The following is a 24,368-nucleotide window of genomic DNA, read 5'->3' as shown; positions in this document are numbered from 1 at the left end:
GTTCTTATAATACAGCTGACAGTTGACTGTGGAATATTTAGGAGCGAGGAAATTTCACGACTGGTTTATTGCACAGGTGGCATCCTATCACAGTTCCACGCTGGAATTCACTGAGCTCCTGAGAGCGACCCATTCTTTCACAAATGTTTGTAAAAACAGTCTGCATGCCTAGGTGCTTGATTTTATACCCCTGTGGCCATGGAAGTGATTGGAACACCTGATTCTGATTATTTGGATGGGTGAGCGAATACTTTTGGCAATATAGTATATCTATCTATCTATCTATCTATCTATCTATCTATCTATCTATCTATCTATCTATCTATCTATCTATCTATCTATCTATCTATCTATCTATCTATCTATCTATCTATCTATCTATCTATCAACTACTTGAAAATTCCAGACTGTCAACATCACACTTTTTTGTGACAAACTTTACCAATCTAGTTTTTAAATTATTATTAGTTTATGGGAAGCATCTGAGTTGTTGATATTAAATCAGATTATTATAGAAAATGAATTAATCAACCTTCTGACCAATCAGATTCAACAGTATTCAGCAGTGTTGTGTCATAAGGTAGTGGGTCTATGCTTAAGCCTGAGTATGATCTTAGGTCATAGAAATATTTCACCACCACATACAGTCTCTCAAATACATAGACACAGACAGAGAGAGAGACACACCTGCAGCATGAGGGCGTGTGGCGAGTGGACAAAGATCGAGGCGTTCTCTCTGGGAGAAGACTCCAGACAAAGTTGAGCATCCGTGGCTTTAGCGTTGTAGGTGAAGCAGATGCTGCTAGCCAACTTCCCATCATACAACACCTGCTTATGATGCTCAGCCAGATGGATATCGCTCTCCGACTTAAACTTAAACGTGCTCTGTGGAGAAACACAAAGACAGATCAAGATCTGAGATCTATTGTAAAAGATCTGCAATAACAAAAGCACACAGAAACAGCTAGAGGAATCGCTCAGTTCATGTCGAATCGATACGGCAGGTTTCTTTTATGCTGTGATTAAAATCATCCAAAGCCTCGAGTGTATGATGAATTATGAATGAGACGAGGAAAAGCCATCATGGCTGGAGCTGAAGAGGGCAGTTGTGCATTGCTGTAATTAAGTCATCATTTATAGTACACTGATCCTGATGTCAAATAACACTTCGATCTTGCCCACTCTTTTGTTTTTCTTTTTTTTTTTCCCAATCTTGCTTCTAACTCACATTTCTACACTGAAAAAATCTACAGCCTGTACATGAGAAGCTGAGGCCTTCCAGATGTGAACACCACTGTCTGTTAGGAGAAGGTATGATTACATGTAAGTTCTGCTTGATTTTGGGAATTAACCAAAAGTAAATCACTTCAACCAGGAATTCCGAACCCAGGCAACAAGAAGCCCAAAATCCGGTCTGGACCTGCATACTAATACTGGGATTTTGTCTGGCTATGAGCAAATATTATTTTTCATATCTGGCTCTGATCTCCAGAACGATCAAGATTCCTGCCTCCAGAATGAAACGCAGCTCACATAGTAAGTCTAATCAGAGTCTGTTTCAGACTGTCTCATAGTTATTCTTGTGGGACTCACACACACACACACACCTCCTATCCATCCTCACAGGACTTCGAAGATTGAAGACTCAGCTCTTCACTAAACACTTAAAGAAGCACTCAGTCTTTATTAACTCTTTTTCCCAGTGGCTGGAAAATTGAATTTCCTCCTGTTTGGTTGTGTCCATGTTCAGCATTGAATGTCTTTGTCATGTCAAGCTCCACAGTGGTGGTTAAGGGCTAATAAGGGCTTTAAGAATTTGCAGCTTTTCATAAATATTTCTGTTTTTACCTAGCCTTCTAGTGGAGACATATTCATAGCTTAAAATATATTCAAACAAAGAAGAAATCTTCAAAGTAAACATTGATATCGAACCCGTTTCTGCTCTCTGAGATGCTCCAAGTGTTTGTTCATGTAAAAAGGAGCTTAAATGTGATCTTCAACCAATAAAATTCTGTGTAAGGTTATCCAACAGAGGGAAAAACACACATCTAAAACATACTGAACTCCAACAGAGCCCTGACTCATTTTATATCAGACTCACAGCCATTCATTTATTTACACTGATTGAAAATCAGTCCATTTCCGTTATAAGTCCATTTCCCTTCCATCAGAATGGAACACCAGTGTGCTGGTAAAAAGGGTATTATCGCTGCAAGTCACCAGTCACTGTACTATAAAGTCAATATGAGGTAGGCGTTCCTAATACTGGTTGCCATAGTAATAACGTTTATCGGGTGAGTGACGTATCTAGCATTCCAAATCAATTTTCTTGATTCTAAAATGAAACTTCTGGAGGTAGATTTAGTGTTTGGGTATACAATTCAGCAGGGTTTATCTGCATCGTATCATACGAGATGAAGGAGAAGCAGTGTGTGATCTTTCCCACAGATCACGTGACCTCTACCATCTTCACTCCCATTCGTAGTCACACCCACATCTAACCGTCGACCCTCACTGTCGCTCATGTCTCAGAAAGTCGGCAGCTCTCATTGAAAATTGTTGCGTGTGAACGTTGCGTGACTCCTATGTGATTAAAATGCCTTATGCTATTCGTACACTGGGTTTAAAAATGTACCTTTAGAGGAAGGAAGTCAGACTCAAATTATGGTAAATGATAGTCATTTTCAACCCCCGTCCAGTTAAGTTTTTTTTTTTCACTTCACCACAAAAAAAAAAGAAGCTGAATTTAGCACTTAGATAACAAGCGGTCTGGAAAATATTTAACAAAAGACTAAAAATTCAGAAGAAAGCTATGAAATCATTTGGAGCAATTATTAGATAGCAGCCAATGGATTTTCACAAATGTATTGTGTAGTAAAAATTATTCAGCCATCCATTAGTGTGCAGGTGATCAGTGAAAAAAAAAAAGATTTTACTACTTTTTAACATGTAGCTGAACTACAACTTTCTCCTTCTCCTTAACTTTTAGATCCTGCTGTTATATTATTTTATTTTTATTTTTTATTTGATTTTGTTTGTTTTATTTTGTTTTATTTTTTATTTATTATTTTTTTATTCTATTTTAATAGATTTTAATTTTTAGATAATTTTAATAGATTATTTGTTAGACTATTTTTTTGTACTTGTGGAATGACAATAATGGAATTTAATAATCAATACTAGATAACTTAATAATCAATAATCAATACTAATAATAGAATGGAAATCTGGATGTAAATTTGAGGCACAATCTTAAAATATACTTCTGACTGGAACTAGAGACTATAATGTCAGCAGAATCCTCAACTAACAACAGGACAGTCTTTATGATTAAAGCAGCAGCTCTTACATACAAATCTATCATCCAGGTGAGATATCCTAGCATGACACCGACACATGGAGTATTTCCCGCCGCTGGATGTGATAGCTTTAGCGTCTCACACATCACACTCGGTCACTCAATAAGCCAGATATCAACTAGCGACAAGAAAGCCTGTGAACTTCAGAGGAAAAAGTACAGACAAACAGACCAGAAGCAAGAAAATGCGATCAGAATATTGATCCAAAGAACTGCATGTTTATCTGCAGTGTTTTAGCTCTATGCTAATTTTGTTTACCTCCATGCTAGCTTCAGATCTCTGAAGGTTGCAGCTTTATGCTAGCTTCTCGAATTGTGCATTTAAGCGAAACCCTCATCTGTCCTTGACTAATGTTAGCACTTTATCTACGCTGTTGTATGGTATATACAGATATAGTTGTCAGATAGCATAGAGTCTGTAAATAATGAATAGTCTGGATACTGTAGGGGTGCCATTTCTTTTGAGAGCATGCATTTTTCACCACGCTCTCATCAGGCAGGTTATTGTAGTTTTTATTCGTCTGAAATGAATCTTTGCATGGATAAAATGTTCAGTTTGTGATATGATGGTGTTTATTGTTTTGCTGTTACTCAACTTGAGAAGCACAAGCTTCATTTCCTACACTTTTATTGCTTCCACAGCGATATGATAAACCTGTCACCCGCTTTCACTGGATTTTTTAAGAGAAAAAAGGGGGAAAGGCGTATTTATTTATTTATTTATTTGTTTGTTTATTCATTTGTATCTATCTATCTATCTATCTATCTATCTATCTATCTATCTATCTATGTATCTATCTATCTATCTATCTATCTATCTATCTATCTATTTGTTATTTATTATATATCCATTTGTTTATTTATTCAGGTTTAATTTTGTTATTTTTATTTGGTTATCTGTCTTTATTTATTTGTTTGTTTATGTACCTATTATTTGTTTGATTGCATCTTTATATGACAAGCAAAAGCAAACAAGTTTTATTTATTTGTTTGCTTCCTTACTTGCTTAGGTTTTATTTTTGTTTTATCTATCTATCTATCTATCTATCTATCTATCTATCTATCTATCTAGAGTTACTTTTAGCTTTTTAAATATTTTGTTGTCATTGTTTATTCATTCATTTTTTTATAACTGTATATTTAATTTTTAATTTAGATTTTATTTTATTATCTTTTTTTCTAGATTTCGTTTTAGCTTTTTAAATATTTATTTATTAGTTTGTTTGTTTTATTTAATTAAGCATATGCCTTTATCCAGATGAATTTACACCGAGACTATAGAGAAACAGTTTGTAAGCTGCAGCTGTGAGCCCCTGACCGTGCTGACCGTAAGAAAGAAATGGACTCAGCAGTGTACAGTACTGCATACTGCATATTGGATTTTCAGCTGAAGAGACTCCTGAGAAAACAAACACTTATTTCTATCTTTATAATAAATCGCCGACCTGCACGACATCCAAAAGCATTTTCCACAAATGCGTGACAGAGACGTACATCGTACAAATCACACGCCAATGAATACCAGCAAATCTACATCCAAAATCAAATCAAACACTTTATTAGAAAAGAAACGATTGGCTGGATGCTTATCGGGGCACTCTGTGGGCTCTGGTCAGGTTCCACACCCCGCTGGCCATAACTGATGATGTAATACTAGCCTTTTGATGAAAAAAACACAGCCAAACAGCATTCATCTTCTGTGTCAGCGGGGAAGAGGCAACAACTACAGAGAAATTACACCGGGAAAATCATGCTGCAGTCCAAAAAAACTATTTCAGACACTTAGCAGTTGGCTACCGCGGAGGAGATGGTGTCGAAAACTGATGGCGGAAAACCAATTTCTACTGAAATCCTTTTCTGCTTGCGGTTTATTTGTGTTAATATCTGTGCAAATTATTTTTGGATCATTTTTTCATTTAATTTATTTTTGAAAATGGGTTTTATTTTTGTAATTGTTAAAAAAAAAATAATAATAATCACAGATTTTATTTAGTAAAAGAAAATCTCAAAATCTAAATTTTTTAAAATAATTTTATTACAATATTAATAATTGATTATTATTTTAAGTTCAGTTACATAATAGGTTCAGATATTTAAATGTTAGAAGGTTTGATTATTTTTTCATTTCATTAATTTTTTTTCTTTCTGTCTTCTTTCCTTTCCTGTTTTCTTTTCTTTGTGTCTGTCTTTCTGTCTGTTTGTCTTTCTTTCTTTCTTTCTTTCTTTCTTTCTTTCTTTCTTTCTTTGTGTCTGTCTTTCTGTCTGTCTGTATTTTTTCTTTCTTTCTTTCTTTCTTTCTTTCTTTCTTTCTTTCTTTCTTTCTTTCTTTCTTTCTTTGTGTCTGTCTTTCTGTCTGTCTGTATTTTTCTTTCTTTCTTTCTTTCTTTCTTTCTTTCTTTCTTTATGTCTGTCTGTCTGTCTGTCTGTCTGTCTGTCTTTCTTTCTTTCTTTCTTTCTTCTTTACTTTCTTTCTCTTCCTTTCTTTCTGTCTTTTTTCTTTTTTTCTTTCTTTCTTTCTTTCTTTCTTTCTTTCTTTCTTTCTTTCTTTCTTTCTTTCTTTCTTTCTTTCTTTTCTTTGTGTCTGTCTTTCTTTCTGTCTGTTTGTCTTTCTTTCTTTCTTTCTTTCTTTGTGTCTGTCTTTCTGTCTGTATTTTTTCTTTCTTTCTTTCTTTCTTTCTTTCTTTCTTTCTTTCTTTCTTTCTTTCTTTCTTTCTTTCTCTTCCTTTCTTTCTGTCTTTTTTCTTCCTTTCTTTCTTTCTTTCTTTCTTTCTTTCTTACTTCATCTCGAGGGAGGAATCTGAAGCTGTACTAAAACTTTTGCCAGTTTTTATTTAGATGAGTAGTTGCACTTTTCCCTGATTAAAGACTTCACCTCCTGTGTTTCTCAGTCACACGTCTCTCTGCTGATTTATCCTGTCTCACCTCTCTCATTGGTCACCACCGTCATTACATCACTGGATGATGTAACCACTGCTAAGGCTGATTAGGTCATCTGAACGAAAATCAGACAGACTTTAATATTGTGGAAGTTAATCTCATTATGCTGAATAAATCTTGGGTAATGCTAATTAATCTCAGTAGTAGTGTGGTGGGTCTGCTAGTCACTGGATGGGACAGAAAGAGAGCATGACTCATCCCTTTCTCTGATCAATCACATGAATTAAAGCAGGGGTCTCCATCCTTATTTCCTCTGGGAGCTACTTTGACACAAAGTTGGCCATGAGCTACCTGTATTATATTATTAGTAACATTTATTTACATATCTTATTACCATAAACTAAACCAGCTGAATAAGCTATTTTTGTGTGGGGAAAAAAACAGTTATTATTGTCAGATGTAGTTTATTCTCATGGATTCTGTTATTTATCATCAATTTGTTACTTATAACTCTCCTGGCTCATACCCTGATGTCCTCATCAAGACTGGAAAAGATCAAAAATATTAAAACACTTTTCATATTGAAGTTTGAAAACAGAGACATGAAATTTTGTTGGACTTTATGTAACTAAACAATATTAGTATATTTACTCATACTAATTTACTAATACTAATTACTAATATTAGTATTTTTATGGCATTCATATGCATGTGCAATGGGTTATGGTTAGGGTTAGGGTTTAGGGTTAACACTAGTTGCACTGATAAGAAAAGTCTACAGCTCACTCGTCCTGCATCTTCCTGCAGCAGGACAGATTCATTCACCGCTTTTACTTTGGCAGCATCGTAACTTTATTCCTAACGCTGTCGAATCCCCAGCAGCTTCCAAGTTGAAAGGATCTGCCATGTGTTTTCTTTATACTTTATCCAAACTACTTTAATTTATGCTTATAGATTTAAGTTTATATAACGCTTCCATGTACGGTCTTGGTGCTAGCTGTGTGTGAAAACAGCTGGATTAAACTGTGTAATGCGTGTACACATGGAGGGAAACATGATTTCAGTACAACACCGGAAAGGGGCAGGGTTTTATTGAGTCAATTTGATTTTATTAATTTTGTATATATTCTATGAACCTTTAGGCAAGCTACTCAGAAGTAAGTGGCGCGAGTGACGTGTTGGAGACCCCTGAATTACAGGATAATAACTCGAGTAACCTCACACACCACCCCTGTACACTCCCTCCAGGATTTATGCAATTGTTGGAGCCAAAATGCTTGATTTTCATTTGTTTGTTTGTTTGTTTTTCGTTTTGTTTAAAACTACCTGAATTGGCAAAATTGCAAGAATCAGATTCTTCATTTAAACTCCTCCCAGTGACAACCCCCTAGGATAAAGATATCGCTTTAAGATATTAAAGACTTAATCCTGGTTACGTTTACAGCCTGTCTTTAGAAGTGAGTAACTGTTATTAACATCTGTTATTAACTCTCTGTTCCAGTGTTATAAATGTTAATAGACTGGAAGATTCAGAAAGATTTGCTTTAAATGATTAAGCAAAATATCAAATTAATGTCATCAGCACTCCTCCTGCTGTCTGCCGTCCATTCGAACTTGAACAGATGGGGAAGAGAAAACGAGAGAAATGAATTTCTGGTTACGCCATTAACAGCACCTGACACATGATGTGCTTCTGAATCATTAAAGATGTGAGTGTGACTTACATCAAGTGCAGCACACGGACTGCAGGCAGAATCAGAATGCACGTATCTAGGGTGTTTTACAGTACATGCCTTTAGATGGCTATGCTACAGATCTGCTGTGAGTTCTAAAATGGTGTGAAACGTGATTTTTTGGTCCATGAATTTCACACGGACCAAATTACATTTATATTTCTGGTATTTGGCAGACGCCCTTATCTAGAGAGACTTACCTCTTATCCACTTAGCTACCACATCCTACCAAATAAAACAAGACGAAGGCCTTGCGTTTGACATTTAGTGAAACGTTTCCTTCTGACTAGCTAAACTTTTCGGGCGATAGAGAAACTTCCTGATCTGTACACTATTACCTCTGGTGCTGCCATCTAGCGTGTAATGAATATTAAGCACACATCACAATATACACAACAGACCCTTTTTCTCTTAGTAAACATTGTGAGGTTTTTTTGTGGGCGGAGCTTAGGTGGAGGCAGAAAGATTTCCCTGACCACTTTACAAGTTTTGTTTGTTTTTAAACAATGACTGGTCAAATTTATCTGACTATCTTAGGTCACTCTCTGACCAGGACCCTGAATGTTATTTGAAAAAATTAACTTTAACAGACAGAACCAGAATGGCCGATCCGTACACGCTCACTCGATGTGACAGGATGACCTCCGGTTGAGTGACCGGACATCTACAACTATCTGATAGAAAAACCGAGCACTTCTGGCAACAGTAGAAAGGGAGATCACACAAACAGGTTCATTTGCTTAGACTCCAGTCGTTAGCTATCAGTTAACTTACACACTAAAAAGGTGGCGTTATATGAGAAATCATTTAATGTGTTCCTCAGTTTCTCATGAGGTGTGCATGCATAAGAAATACACTATATTGCCAAAAGTATTGGCTCACCTGCCTTGACTCGCATATGAACTTAAGTTTCATCCCATTCCTAATCCATAGGGTTCAGTATGACGTCGGTCCACCCTTTGCAGCTATAACAGCTTCAACTCTTCTGGGAAGGCTGTCCACAAGGTTTAGGAGTGTGTTTATGGGAATTTTTGACCATTCTTCCAGAAGCGCATTTGTGAGGTCACACACTGATGTTGGACGAGAAGGCCTGGCTCTCAGTCTCCGCTCTAATTCATCCCAAAGGTGTTCTATGGGGTTGAGGTCAGGACTCTGTGCAGGCCAGTCAAGTTCCTCCACACCAGACTCTGTCATCCATGTCTTTATGGACCTTGCTTTGTGCACTGGTCATGTTGGAAGAGGAAGGGACCAGCTCCAAACTGTTCCCACAAAGTTGGGAGCATGGAATTGTCCAAAATGTCTTGGTATGCTGAAGCATTCAGAGTTCCTTTCATTGGAACTAAGGGGCCAAGCCCAGCTCCTGAAAAACAACCCCACACCATAATCCCCCCTCCACCAAACTTTACACTTGGCACAATGCAGTCAGACAAGTACCGTTCTCCTGGCAACCGCCAAACCCAGACTCGTCCATCAGATTGCCAGATGGAGAAGTGCGATTCGTCACTCCAGAGAACGCGTCTCCACTGCTTTAGAGTCCAGTGGCGGCGTGCTTTACACCACTGCATCCGACGCTTTTCATTGCACTTGGTGATGTATGGCTTGGATGCAGCTGCTTGGCCATGGAAACCCATTCCATGTAGCTCTCTGCGCACTGTTCTTGAGCTAACCTGAAGGCCACATGAAGTTTGGAGGTCTGTAGCGATTGACTCTGCAGAAAGTTGGCGACCTCTTCGCACTATGCGCCTCAGCATCCGCTGACCCCGCTCCGTCAGTTTACGTGGCCTACCACTTCGTGGCTGAGTTCCTGTCGTTCCCAAACACTTCCACGTTCTTATAATACAGCTGACAGTTGACTGTGGAATAATTAGGAGCGAGGAAATTTCACGACTGGATTTGTTGCACAGGTGGCATCCTATCACAGTTCCACGCTGGAATTCACTGAACTCCTGAGAGTGATCCATTCTTTCACAAATGTTTGTAAAAACAGTCTGCATGCCTAGGTGCTTGATTTTATACACCTGTGGCCATGGAAGTGATTGGAACACCTGATTCTGATTATTTGGATGGGTGAGCGAATACTTTTGGCAATATAGTGTATTTAGACACGTAACCAAATCATAAACCATACCAACGAAAAACACCTTATCTGAAGTGTGTGCTGCAAACACGAGCATTTTTGATGATTGCTTCTGTCCAGTCCGCTCATTTTATTGCGGGTTTTTGTCTGGCAGTGGCAGCAGGTATGCAATAAAACTTCACATTGGAGCCTGTACTCTGTCAATTCTGTCTCAACAACACAGCAAGATGACATCTGCGCTCCTTGTGTAGCCGACTCTGTACTGGTTTCTATTGGCCGCCTATAGATTTCCCTTTGTTTTACCTCCAGCTAATGCTGTGATGTTATTCCGAAACAAATTCATCTAGACAGATTTAGCATTGTGATATTTGAGATCCATCTCATGCTTAGTAACTCTTGTTAGTGGCTGAATTTTACTTATAGATGAATATTTTGTAGTATGAGTTGCACTGTATCTGTGTATTTCCCACTTTACAGATTACTCTAATAGGCCAGATATTACAGGCAGCATCCTACCTCACACACAACACACTAAATGTTACGCCTAAATACTAATAATATCATTGGTGTAGAATGCTAGCACGAGGTTGGGAACTAGACCCAGCGTTATCATCATCTCCTCAGGTTTACAAAGATCCTGAAAATAATTACTGCTCCCAGCAGCATGGCTACCACACAACCAAACACTAGGGCTCATCTTCAGCAGTAAAAAGAAAGCAGACCAAAAAGGAAGAAGAAGGGGGGGAAAAAAGGGAAAGAGAGAGAATCTGTCCAGTAATGCTGAGTGAACTGATGACGGAGAAATCAGGCAGGGGAAACACAGATTACTGGTTCATCTGTGGTGTGTAATTGCTTGCCCCTTTAGCAGGCTCTTCATTATTTCTAATAACCTGCCTGTCCTGATGGTGTGTGTTTCTGAGCTAATTGGAGGTGAAGATCCTTAGAGGATTTCATGCCTGAGTGAACCGAAAAGCTGTACAGAGCCTGGACTGGACCAGGAGTGGTGGAAGTGGATTTTTATTTATTTTTTATTTTTAGGGAAAACGAGAAAATAGCCTCCTGGTGGTCAAGCAGCAGGATCCAGTGCTCTCAGTGCATCAGCTTGGGTTCGATTCCTGGGCAGGGAGCTAACCCAGCCAATGAAGAGATAACTCTCAGTGCCGGTCTCAAGCCCGGATAAAATAGGAGGGTTAACTCTCAGTGCCGGTCCTAAGCCTGGATAAAATCAAGAAGGGCATCCGGCATAAAACCTGTGCCAAATCATTTAGGCAGATCAGATGATCTGCTGTGGCGACCCTGAACAAGAAGTAGCCAAAAGTACAACAACATATACTAAGATCCTAGTAGAAAATCAGACTGATGATTCATTCATTCATTCATTCATTCATTCATTCATTCATTCATTTATTTAGATTGGCCATGTGCTTGATTTCAAAATCTGTGGAGTTTTTATTTTTTTGTGTAAAACTATTTTAATTGGTAAAATGGATTCTCTGGAACCGGATTCTCCTCCGGAAACTCCTACCAGTGTAAAGACTTTCTGCCTTTCTACGATAGCTCTACTCATGTTCCAGGCACGTGAATGAAAGAAGGCTTTGGCTGAAAGTGTGTTGTAACAACATCACACGACACGTCTCGACCCAAACTTGCATAAAATCTGTGTTTATTTTGAGGGGATGTGGTAGCTTAGTGGTTAAGGTGTTCAACTCCTGATCGGAAGAGTTTAAATCCCAGGTCCACCAAGATGCCACTGCTGAGCCCTTGAGCAAGACTTTTAACGTTTAATTGCTCAGTTGTATAAAAATGAGACAAAATTGAAGTTGCTTGGGGTAAGGGAGTCTGCCAAATGCCATAAATGTAAGGATAATAAACAGATAATCTGTTCCAGCCGCCCAAAAATATGACCAATATTCCCAAATTTCAATTCTTAAGATGAAAATTCCTAAGAGATCCAACTGTACTTTATTTACAACAAACAGATTATTAACCTAATTTAAACCACTGAGATCCTGACCAGGCAGTTACTAAGGATGCTCTTGTATAAATGCATTACAAAGCACTGCAAGCTTCATATCTGTCCACCTGCATGAAAGTTAAACACCTCTCCATGCACATCTGTACCTGCAACCAGATGCCCTGTGAACCTTTCTGGCAAGCTTTCTAAGAAAACTCTCCACCTACTGTGTGTCTGCTGATCAGAATTGCTTTGTGGTGGGACTCCAATCATTCACATCGATGCTGAGAGAGATGGAGGAGAAACTAATCCCAGCTGTCAGCTCACATTCACAGCAGTACAACCCAGCGGTATAAATCTATATTATATCTTCTAACAGGCCTCGGCTCAGCGCGCTGCAAGCGTACACGAAGATCTGTGGGGTTAACCCAGAATACACATTTACACGTTTAAAAAAAAAAAGAAGAAATACACACCTTAAAGATCAATCTTCATGAGTAACAATACGTCACCTGATTCAATTCCTTGTGACCAGAGAACAATGAGCACCACGCAGAGTTACTTTTAAAAACTGTAGCTCACATGCCATAAAAAACTAGAAGGCAAAAATCGCCGCAGGTCCTAATTACAGTAACATTAATAGCCGTTTTAAAAAGACTCAACCGGCTGACTCGCTTTTACCCCCAGGACACAATTAAAAACAAAAGCTCTACAAACGCTCGTTGGAACAAAAGCTCAGAAACAAAAACGAAAGCAAGCAAATTAAGGGCATTAGATCATCTACTCGGGATGGAAATGTGTTTCAAAACCCAAAGCGAGAAAGATTTGCCCTGACTTATTTCATATTCCTTGCTGGAATTCCAAACACCACATCCAACAACCTCTTGACGTTTCAGCAGTTTTACAGTGAACCCTGACTTGCTCCCTTTATACAAAATACAGAAACTCTGCTCTCTATTTCTCTCAGGAAATGTTCAGCGAAAGCCAGAAGTCCGCTGTATGGTTTATATCACAGAGCAACAATGATGGAAGAAATGATTTTATTGATGATTTTTTTCTATATTTAGTTGTGACTGATTGCGAAGGGCCAGAAAAGCAGGGAAAAATGTCTGTGAAAATTCACCTCCACATTAACACTTCGATTGTCGATTGTATGTACCGGTAGCTAACATAAAGTTAGAGATAAAAAATACTGTCAGAATATTAAGTTAATACAGCAGATAATCATTCAGAATGGACTTCCTGGAGCAACAGGTGCAGATACACATTCACTAATAAACAGCTTGAATTGTGGTTTAATAAAAACTAAATCTCATCTGTTTTGTGTCACTTGGTGGTGATTATACAAAGAAAATTCAACTGTTAATTTGTCTGTGACTCAATAGCAACCTTTGGGTTGAATTTGTGTTGCCAACCTACTGTATTGCTCCACCTCTTGCATCACTATTAAACATGGCCGCATTACAGAGAGGAAGGTGCCCTCTTCTTCGTCCTGAGCTCTCAGACGCCTAAGATTGGTTAGTGTCACTTTGATTGATAGTTCTGTCCACAGCAGCAGCCCAATTATTCCCAGTCCAAAAACTCGAGTATAACCCCCCCAGGTGCTCTAACAAGGAGGCTAAAGAGTGCAGCCATTAGTGTCAGTCGCCAGTGCACCTCTTGAGACTAGGGAAGTGAGGTTTGCCTGCACAGCACCAACCGCTGGCCTCCGTTACACTCACCCCCCTAAACTTCACTCCCATCCATGTCATGGCACCAAAGTAACCCCCCAGGTCCTACTCACACCTGCTCCGAGCAGGTCTCAAACCCGGGTCTCCGGCATGGGAGGTGGGCGCACTAACAAGGAGGCTAAAGATTGCAGCCATGAGTGTCAGTCACAAGAGCGCCTCTTGAAATCAGGGGAATGAGGTTTACCTGCACATGAGGTTTACCTGCATGACTAGTTGTTGTTGTCCTTCATATGCTCCCATATTATCCCATTTTATCCAGGTTTGGGGCAGGCACTGAGAGTTAACTAGCATGAGTACTGAGTCATGTTCATTAGTAAATCAGTTTGCTATTCAACTTGCACAGAATTGACAACTTTTAAAAATTCAGCCCTGTTTTTTTGAGTACTAGGAGTAAGAGGGACACACTGGTGGCATCATAAGGCAGAGACTGGTTAAAGAAATATGCCAGGAGCATCAAAATGAAAATACTCCAGGGTCATGAGCTACTTGCCGAAGCTCCTTCTTAACTGGGTGTTGAATGTCTTTCTCTGAGACTGTTACAGACCTTATAGCTCGGCCCTAACTGATGGATGGCGAAGATCTGCGCTGGGTTGAGAGCTTCGCTGAACACGTAGATGGCACCAAGCTGTCCGCAGAACACCCGGTTAGCGTCTGCTGTCTCGGACGAGCCCAGGAAACATTTGTCATAGCTCTGTGAGAGAGAAAGTGAGAGAGAGAGAGAGAAGGAGAGAAGATGTGAACGACATTGAGGTAGAAGAATGTGAGAATGATTTTAAAGCAAAGAAGTGAGAGAATATATAGAAGGATGAACAGGAAAGAAGCTGTAGATATAGAAAGTAGAGACAGAAGTGAAGACTTCAAAGGTTTGCAGCTCAAGCTTATCTGAAATCGAATCAAATTAAACCTAATTTGAAAATCAAATAAATGTAAAAACATTCTTCATCTTCCTCGTGACAGAAAGCGAGGGCGCCATATCTTTCAAACGAAAAAATAAAATAAGCCAAAACGAGAGATTATTATATGAGATAAAAGGAAAGGTGGCGCGTCTACAGGGTCCATTACAAACACTTGCAGAATACCCGTTCGTTCCAGATTCATAAATCAAACAGCTTATCTATTCTTTTTATTGAGGACAACAGAAGACTGCTCTTTTGCATTCCAGAGGAGCTGGTAAGCCTGATATAATCATTTTAAATATAGTGAGAGGAAAATCTGCTTAGACGTTTCACAAATAAAAAAAAAATTATTCAGACACGATTTACATACAACAAATAAAACAACAGTAAATCAACAACATTGCTCTTGTCATTAAACAAGATGTTGGCATTGATTAGGAAGATTTCACACAACATGTAATAACCTTGGAGAAGGTGAGGGAGTTTGCTGAAGTTCTCAGGGACAAAATGATGGAACAATGCTTTGCTGGAAAAAGCTACAGAGCCATAAAGAAGACTGTAAAGATCAGTACAAGTGGTTCGATAATATGCAGGCTGAAGGTCAATGGAACCACGAGTAACCACCCAGGATTTCACAATACACTTTCAGACTAACGATAAGGAAGTTAAAAGAGAAGCCAGCAGTTACAGTGGGAACTACAGTAATGCAGAGAACAATGAACAATGAACTGTACTATAATCCTGTCTGTTTCTTATACCCATCTTAGACAAGTTAGAAAGTTTGGAATAATACACTCTGGACAGATAAAACAATACACTCTGGACAGACAAAATAATACACCCTGGACAGACAAAACTATACAGTCTGTAGAGACAAAACTATACAGTCTGGACAAACAAAACAACACACTCTGGTCAGACAAAGTAATACACTCTAGTCAGACAAAACTATACACTTTGGACAGACAAAATACACTCTGGTCAGGCAAAACAACACACTTTGGACAGACAAAACCATGCACTCTGGACAGACAAAACAATACACAATTGTCAGAAAAAAACAACATGCTTTGGCCAGACAAAACAATACATTCTAGTCAGACAAAACAATACACAATGGTCAGAAAAAAACAACACACTCTGGATAGACAAAACAATGCACTTTGTACAGACAAAACAATACACTCTGGAAAGACAAAACAATACACAATTGTCAGAAAAAAAACAACATGCTTTGGCCAGACAAAACAATACACTCTGGTCAGACAAAATAATTCACTCTGGTCAGACAAAACAATTCACTCTGGACAGACAAACCTACACATTCTGGACAGACAAAACAATACACTCTGGAAAGACAAAACAATACACTCTGGTCAGACAAAACAATACACTCTGGTCAGACAAAACAATACACTCTGGTCAGACAAAACAATACACTCTGGTCAGACAAAACTATACAGTCTGGATAGACAAAACAATACACTCTGGTCAGACAAAATAATTCACTCTGGTCAGACAAAACAATTCACTCTGGACAGACAAACCTACACACTCTGGACAGACAAAACAATACACTCTGGAAAGACAAAACAATACACTCTGGTCAGACAAAACAATACACTCTGGTCAGACAAAATAATTCACTCTGGTCAGACAAAACAATTCACTCTGGACAGACAAACCTACACACTCTGGACAGACAAAACAATACACTCTGGAAAGACAAAACAATACACTCTGGTCAGACAAAACAATACACTCTGGTCAGACAAAACAATACACTCTGGTCAGACAAAACAATACACTCTGGTCAGACAAAATAATTCACTCTGGTCAGACAAAACAATTCACTCTGGACAGATAAACCTACACACTCTGGACAGACAAAACAATACACTCTGGAAAGACAAAACAATACACTCTGGTCAGACAAAACAATACACTCTGGTCGGACAAAACAATACACTCTGGTCAGACAAAACAATACACTCTGGTCAGACAAAACAATACACTCTGGACAGACAAAACAATTCACTCTGGACAGACAAAACTACAGACTCTGGACAGACAAAACAAAACACTCTAGTCAGACAAAACTATACTCTCTGGACAGACAAAATACACACTCTAGTAAGACAAAACAATACACTCTAGTCAGACAAAACTATACACTCTGGGCAGAGAAAGCAATGCACTCTGGCCAGACAAAACAAGACACTCAAGACAGAAAAAAAAACTCTGGACAGACAAAATAAAAACAGAGATTTACTTCAATAATTCAGCACATCATACTCAGAAAAAGAAGCACAATTCTGCAAAACTAATTACTTCTACAGACATCTCAATATTGTACTTGCCAACAGTGGCTTTACAGCAAAGTGCTAATGTTGGTTATTTCTGGTGTCTGAATATGTCTTCCCTGTTTATTTCATTTTTAAACATATCTTATGCATATTTATAAACACAAAGTCAAAAGAAACGAGGTGTGTAAATTTAATAAGGATATATGCACTATTATGATTAATAACAGAAAATGGTCCAAATACTTTATTTCCCATCACTGGAGCGCTATTTCATTTCCATCTCATCCCTCGGACCTTCCCTGAATAGATAATAGACAGATAAGAAAGATTCTGTATTTTAATGATCCATTTGTTCCATGTGATATCATTTCCCCATCCCCATCTGTCATAGTGACAAAGACTTATTCAAATAAGTGTTTTGTAGCACCAGAGGGACGGAGGCAGTGGCTCATGCTGGAAAGGAAAATCAGAAATAAACACGCTCTTGACTGAGCATCGAGATAAATGGCCGCATGTGTCGGAGTCTAATTTCACAGCACAGCGATGATCAAACACCAGCTCCAGGCCAAATCAAAACAGGAGATGAATGTGGACAGAATGCACACTTACATCATTAGTGTTGACGTGCCAGGCCATATCTCCGTATGAGACCAGCTGCCCGTTGACGTAGCAGCGGATTTCACTGTTCCTCCAGCGGTTGTAAATGTGCACGATGCTGATCATGTACCACTGCGGAGACCAACACAGAAGAAAATGATTGAAATCATTATTGCAAATTTAACTGTGAAATGTCCCAGATTCACTCATGCTATTAAAGATTTCCACTGAAATATTAATCTGAGACCTTCGAGATACGGTTATTTGCATAATGACCAATTCAACGGAATTAAGCACAATCTGTGGCTCACAATAACTGAAGATCTCTAGCCTGATATCTCTCTCTCTCTCTCTCTCTCTTTTTTTTTTTTTTTTTTTACAGTTCGCATCTATAAACATCTTAAGGTGACTCCTCTTGAGGTGACCTCTGCTACTGGGCCCATAAATTTCAAAGAAACAGAGCAAGCACGGCATCTAAGGCAGTAAAATCTAAGGGTCTGAGATATGAATAATAGATCAGACAGAAAGAGCAAAGCCGAGGCTGCAAGCAGGAATGTAGACACTGTGGTGGCAATAGTAAGAGACTCGAGCAGCTACAGAGCTGTGCAATGTGACAAAACATTCGTAAGAAGTTTTTTCTAGACTTAGGTAAACTGTCAAAATTTGCCGATCGTCTGAGTCTCTGTCTCACTGTCTGTTTATCATTTCGAGATTCCAGATGTACTCTTTCGGTTTGCTTACTGCAGACTCAAGGTGAAGCCTGCACTTGCAGCTGCCTTCATGTCAGAGGACTTGAGTCCTAACATGGACACAATAGGCTTGAACAAGTTTCGACAAAATCTCACTCTACAAGGTCACGTCATGGATAAAAGACTGCCATTATCGGAAATCCTGCTAACCAGGTACGGCAAATGACACTTCTGGGTTAGATTCCATCCACAAAAATACCACCTAGTGTAAGGCTCATCGCTCAACTTGACAAGTACAACAGTGATCCAACTAAGCGTCAAGGCTTCCTTTTACAATGCTAATTATACTTCGCCGCAGAAGATGTTCAGTCCGACAAGGACAAAGTGGCTTAACTGACTCCTCATGGGTAAAGCATGATGGGCCACCTCTCACTTGCCTGCTGGAAGTGGACAGAATGAACCAGATCTCATTGCCACCTTTCATTAAGGGCTTAGCGAGGATAGGGTCACTGAAGAGAAGCAGCAGTCTTTCCCTAGATTCACTTGTAGGACTGGCTGTTTGTCTTTTAAAACTGTTCACTGAAATAAAAAAAAAAGCCACCATCATTTATTTTCCACTCAGGGAATGCAACTCAGCAGCACTAGATTGTCCTCTGACCAACACCAGGGAAGAACTGTCTCTGTGTTGGCTGTCATCTCACCCAGATAGCCCCACTACCCCTGTTGTCAAGGCTCTACAAATTGTACATCCCTCCATGTGTTGCACTAAATAATATCCTTTGTTTCCTCTAAGCAATGCTATATTCCCATTATGCTGCATCATTTGCAGCTCTCCTTGACACCAGAGAAACAAGCAATTGAACCGCACTGTGCAGTGTTTCCAGATCCCAATAATTGATTGACTGGAAGGGTTATGGCCCAGAGGAGCATTACACTCATGACATTCTAGGCCCAGCATTGCAAGTAGTTAAGGCTCTGGGTTACTGATCAGAAGGTCAGGGATATAAGTCACAGCACAGCCAAGCTGCCACTGTAGGGCCCTTGAGCAAGGCTATTAACCCTGTTTACTCCTGGGATACCGTATAATCGCTGATCCTGTCCTCTAACCCCAACTTTCTAACAAGCTGGAATGCAAAGAACAAAAAATTCACTGTAATCTATAGAGGACATCTTTCTTTGTTGTAATCAGAGAATACCACACAGGCCACCATAACCACCCAGCTCCATGACACCATTGGCACCGCAGAAAGACCACTCCTCAAGTGAGGAAGGGTGGAGGAAAGGTGCTGCGTCATCTGTGCCCATTATTCCTCCAACTCCCAGGATCCTCAGCAGTTACTGTATATGACAAAAAGCAACCTGAACATTTAATGTGATATCTTGTTCCAGCTTTTGCTAGCAAAGTTAATGAACCATTTGTAGTCTTAGGTGTTTTTTTGGTTTGACCCTCATTTATGTTTAGTTAGCCATTCAACCTTGCCCAGTTCTTGTCTGTTCTCACTCTGCCTCTTTATAAAGTGCCACATTCACTCGCTTTGTTCAAGCTGAAGTTATTGTTTAAAAAGAAAACGAAACCCGCAGTTGTGTCTACCTACCTTGTCCTGAAAACTTTGCTGTGAACAAGGACACAGCAGGTCTCAATGAGTTTCCTCAATCTTTCACCACACAAGGTCATGCTATAGGAAAACAGCAGCAGTTTTCCTCTCCCTGTGTTTCCACTACAGGAAACCTTGCTAATCTGGTACAGATACTGACCCTGATAAAGACTAGAGGACAATGAACAAACACTGTATGGAAAATTAGCTGGACTGTCTAACCTATATACCTGTATTATAAAACCTTGAACAACCAGGAACATTTTCGAAAAGTATGATGGTGCTCCCAGAAAAAGCAAGGACTTTCTAGAGCACTGTTTTCTCATATTTGTGAGATCCCTATCAGTACACTCCTAAGACATTAATAAGATGTCTCTGGTGATTTCACTGATTAATAGAAAAACACTATAGCAAGCACCATGTGCCACAATCAAATAGCCCTACAACAGACCTTTCGCCAGTTGGAACATGCATTTTGGGAAGTGTTTGATAACCCCATTATCATCCCCAAGGTAATACTGGAGTGGGACATTAAGCCATTAAGAGGATTGAGTAACCCAGCACTTAAATGCTGTTTTTTCCCCTACAAGCTAAGCGAGTCTGCACATATGAGAACATGTCTCTGAATCGATTCATGATCCACAGTCAATAATTGCAGACTTACAACATAACCTATATATATATATATATATATATATATATATATATATATATATATATATAGATTCACCAGACATTTCATTTCTAGTTATTTATTTTCTTCCTCAAGAATCTATTGCTCAAAATATATATTTATGTAATTAGTTTTACCTTTTGAATGACAGCAGAAAAATGTTTTTGGATGAAGCCAATTTTGATTTGATGCCCAGATCCACTTTTACATGTCATCCAATGTCACTCTGCGATCGTGTATAGATCTAACCATTAAAATAAAAATATCAAGCTTGAACTGAATGGAAGCCAAGCCAAGCTAAGTGATGGATCAAAAACTTAATATAAGCATGCATATTTCAAATAAATCCAGTGGGTTTAAAAGGGCATCGCATTGGTCTTAATCATGTCCATTAAATTTACTTTTAATCACTTCCAAAGACCACTGAGAGGATCTATTCACTTTGGGTCATATATTAAAATGTTCATAACGTTCATTTGACCAAAAGACCCCGATGGGGCCCAGTATGATTCAAAGGGCTGACCTAGTGAATTGGCCTTTATTTCACTGGAGAAAAACCAGTTGGACAGTTCGAAAGTTTTATGTGCAGAAAGTTTAAAAAAGTATGTGGGGGGGGTCATCATATTCAAGAGACGAGTTACACACATGATTAACTCTGAGCTCCCCATTTCAGATTATTCAGATTTGTGGATGTACATTATATCCAAGACTTAAATAATGAATGCAATCTTTTTACTGGAATAAACATCTAATAAGAGTCTAGCCAATATATTGCTACGTGAACAGACCTAGCTTTAATTATCAGATGAATCTCTGAATATTTAGAACTAGTTGAACAATATGGCTTCCACCATAAACCCATTATATGCAGCATATAAAACAGAACTTGACCGGGACTTTTATTTTGTAGTCACTACATCTTAATCTTAACTGTTCAAACTGTCAAACTACTTCAACATAATGTTTGTTAGGATTGTCAATTATATCATGACCTTTCTATAAGATGCTAAACCTTGTGGAAAAAGACCAACACACACACACACACACACACACACACACACACACACACACATATATATATATATATATATATATATATATATATATATATATATATATATATATATATATATACACTATATTGCCAAAAGTATTCGCTCACCCATCCAAATAATCAGAATCAGGTGTTCCAATCACTTCCATGGCCACAGGTGTATAAAATCAAGCACCTAGGCATGCAGACTGTTTTTACAAACATTTGTGAAAGAATGGGTCGCTCTCAGGAGCTCAGTGAATTCCAGCGTGGAACTGTGATAGGATGCCACCTGTGCAACAAATCCAGTCGTGAAATTTCCTCGCTCCTAAATATTCCACAGTCAACTGTCAGCTGTATTATAAGAACGTGGAAGTGTTTGGGAACGACAGCAACTCAGCCACGAAGTGGTAGGCCACGTAAACTGACGGAGCGGGGTCAGCGGATGCTGAGGTGCATAGTGCGAAGAGGTCGCCAACTTTCTGCAGAGTCAATCGCTACAGACCTCCAAACTTCATGTGGCCTTCAGATTAGCTCAAGAACAGTGCGCAGAGAGCTTCATGGAATGGGTTTCCATGGCCGAGCAGCTGCATCCAAGCCATACATCACCAAGTGCAATGCAAAGCGTCGGATGCAGTGGTGTAAAGCACGCCGCCACTGGACTCTAGAGCAGTGGAGACACGTTCTCTGGAGTGATGAATCGCGCTTCTCCATCTGGCAATCTGATGGACGAGTCTGGGTTTGGCGGTTGCCAGGAGAACGGTACTTGTCTGACTGCATTTTGCCAAGTGTAAAGTTTGGTGGAGGGGGGATTATGGTGTGGGGTTGTTTTTCAGGAGCTGGGCTTGGCCCGTTGGTTCCAGTGAAAGGAACTCTGAATGCTTCAGCATACCAAGACATTTTGGACAATTCCATGCTCCCAACTTTGTGGGAACAGTTTGGAGCTGGCCCCTTCCTCTTCCAACATGACTGTGCACCAGTGCACAAAGCAAGGTCCATAAAGACATGGATGACAGAGTCTGGTGTGGATGAACTTGACTGGCCTGCACAGAGTCCTGACCTCAACCGATAGAACACCTTTGGGATGAATTAGAGTGGAGACTGAGAGCCAGGCCTTCTCATCCAACATCAGTGTGTGACCTCACAAATGCGCTTCTGGAAGAATGGTCAAAAATTCCCATAAACACACTCCTAAACCTTGTGGACAGCCTTCCCAGAAGAGTTGAAGCTGTTATAGCTGCAAAGGGTGGACCGACGTCATATTGAACCCTATGGATTAGGAATGGGATGTCACTTAAGTTCATATGCGAGTCAAGGCAGGTGAGCGAATACTTTTGGCAATATAGTGTATATATATATATCTTGGTCTTTTTCCACAATATATATATATATATATATATATATATGTGTGTGTGTGTGTATAAATCCCATCGTGTGACATTAGCATTCAACCCCAGTTGCTTTTACCCACTACTACCAGAAATACATAATTTTACTAACTAAAATGACTGCAAGCTTTCAGACAAATATTTACCTTCCTCGGCTGGAAGTCGTACTTCACGCAGTGCTGGAAGCCTTTTCCTTTGGATTTGAGTGATGTCACGATCAAGCAGTTACCCACAAAATGAGCTGAATAACCAACACCTTTACATGTCCGAAAGCTAGAGAGAGAGAGAGAGAGAGAGAGAAATACCACCTTATGTGAAACCTTCATTAAATTGCAACAATGTCAGTTTGCACAAGATTACCGCTGAGAGCAACATTATCTGTAAAAGTCAAAATAATTAGATTGCTAATGATTTGGAAAAGCCCCAGGGTAAAGCGCCCACACCTTTTCACTACATCAGCCACGTGTCTTTAAATCATTGATCATGTCCGCTGTTGCTGCTGCTGCTGGAATTCCCAATCTCTCCATTTTCAAATGCTAATATATGCGTCTTTAAGCTCCAGTGCCAAAATGCATTCAATTTACTCTATCTCAGTGATTCATGCTCCACAGAGCAAACAGCCTGTTTGACCAGGCTTAAGAGTTTTATATGCTGGATATTAGCACAGGGAAAAATAATCAATCCTTCCATGCATTGCAGTTCCTGTACGATTCGACACTGAGGCACAAAATGTCAGAAGTAAACATTTACATAGGCACTGTTTATTCAGATAAAATATAAAGTATTAAAAAGAAACACCTACAGGTATGTATGCCAATATCGAGATTTGCTGAAATTATTTTTAAAAAAAATCTATAAGCCAGGATTTTTCAATCAATATTTACAAAAATGAAAAAAGACAATTGAACAACAGAAAACAGAAATATATATTTAAATATCCAAACTCAAACATGGCATAATTGATCTATATTTGTACCACAGCACTGTTAAATTCCTGAATCTGATTGGTCAGACACCTCTAACTAAGGAGAAGTGCCACATAATCAATAATAGTCTAATAATAAATAAATGGAAGGAGATGATTATCTATCTATCTATCTATCTATCTATCTATCTATCTATCTATCTATCTATCTATCTATCTATCTATCTATCTGTCTGTCTGTCTGTCTGTCTGTCTGTCTGTCTGTCTGTCTGTCTGTCTATGGATGGATGGATGGAGTCTCAGGTTTTGTTTTTAATTATTTAATTTTTATATAGTTTTTCACTCAGCTTGTACAGATAATTCTATTTTTATACAGATAATTTTATTTTATTGCACCTATTTAATTTTATTGTATTTTATTTATTTATTTTATTTATTTTTTATTTATTTATATTGGCCAATTGATGTACATGGGTTAGAGTTAGCAAAAACTGAGGACCTCCACAGAAACTGCTCTTTTGGTCGTTACTGAGAAGT

At 38.9% G+C, this 24,368-nt stretch overlaps 1 protein-coding gene across 1 annotated transcript in view; it reads right to left on the bottom strand.

Moving 5' to 3' along the window:
- The window catches only part of nbeab (neurobeachin b), a 451,655-nt gene that overhangs the window by 301,873 nt on the left and 125,414 nt on the right, over positions 1-24,368 (bottom strand). The window contains exons 6-9 of the mRNA XM_058413684.1: positions 23,053-23,179; positions 17,541-17,660; positions 14,274-14,420; positions 688-885 (exon numbers count right to left, since the gene is read on the bottom strand). Of these exons, the coding sequence (XP_058269667.1) occupies positions 688-885; positions 14,274-14,420; positions 17,541-17,660; positions 23,053-23,179 (592 nt within the window). The remainder of the gene's footprint in view (positions 1-687; positions 886-14,273; positions 14,421-17,540; positions 17,661-23,052; positions 23,180-24,368) is intronic.

The sequence above is a fragment of the Hemibagrus wyckioides genome, linkage group LG17 (genome assembly GCF_019097595.1).
Source record: "Hemibagrus wyckioides isolate EC202008001 linkage group LG17, SWU_Hwy_1.0, whole genome shotgun sequence".
Classification (NCBI taxonomy): domain Eukaryota; kingdom Metazoa; phylum Chordata; class Actinopteri; order Siluriformes; family Bagridae; genus Hemibagrus; species Hemibagrus wyckioides.
The sequence above is the reverse complement of the archived record's forward strand: the minus strand, read 5'-3'. Positions and strand labels throughout refer to the sequence as shown.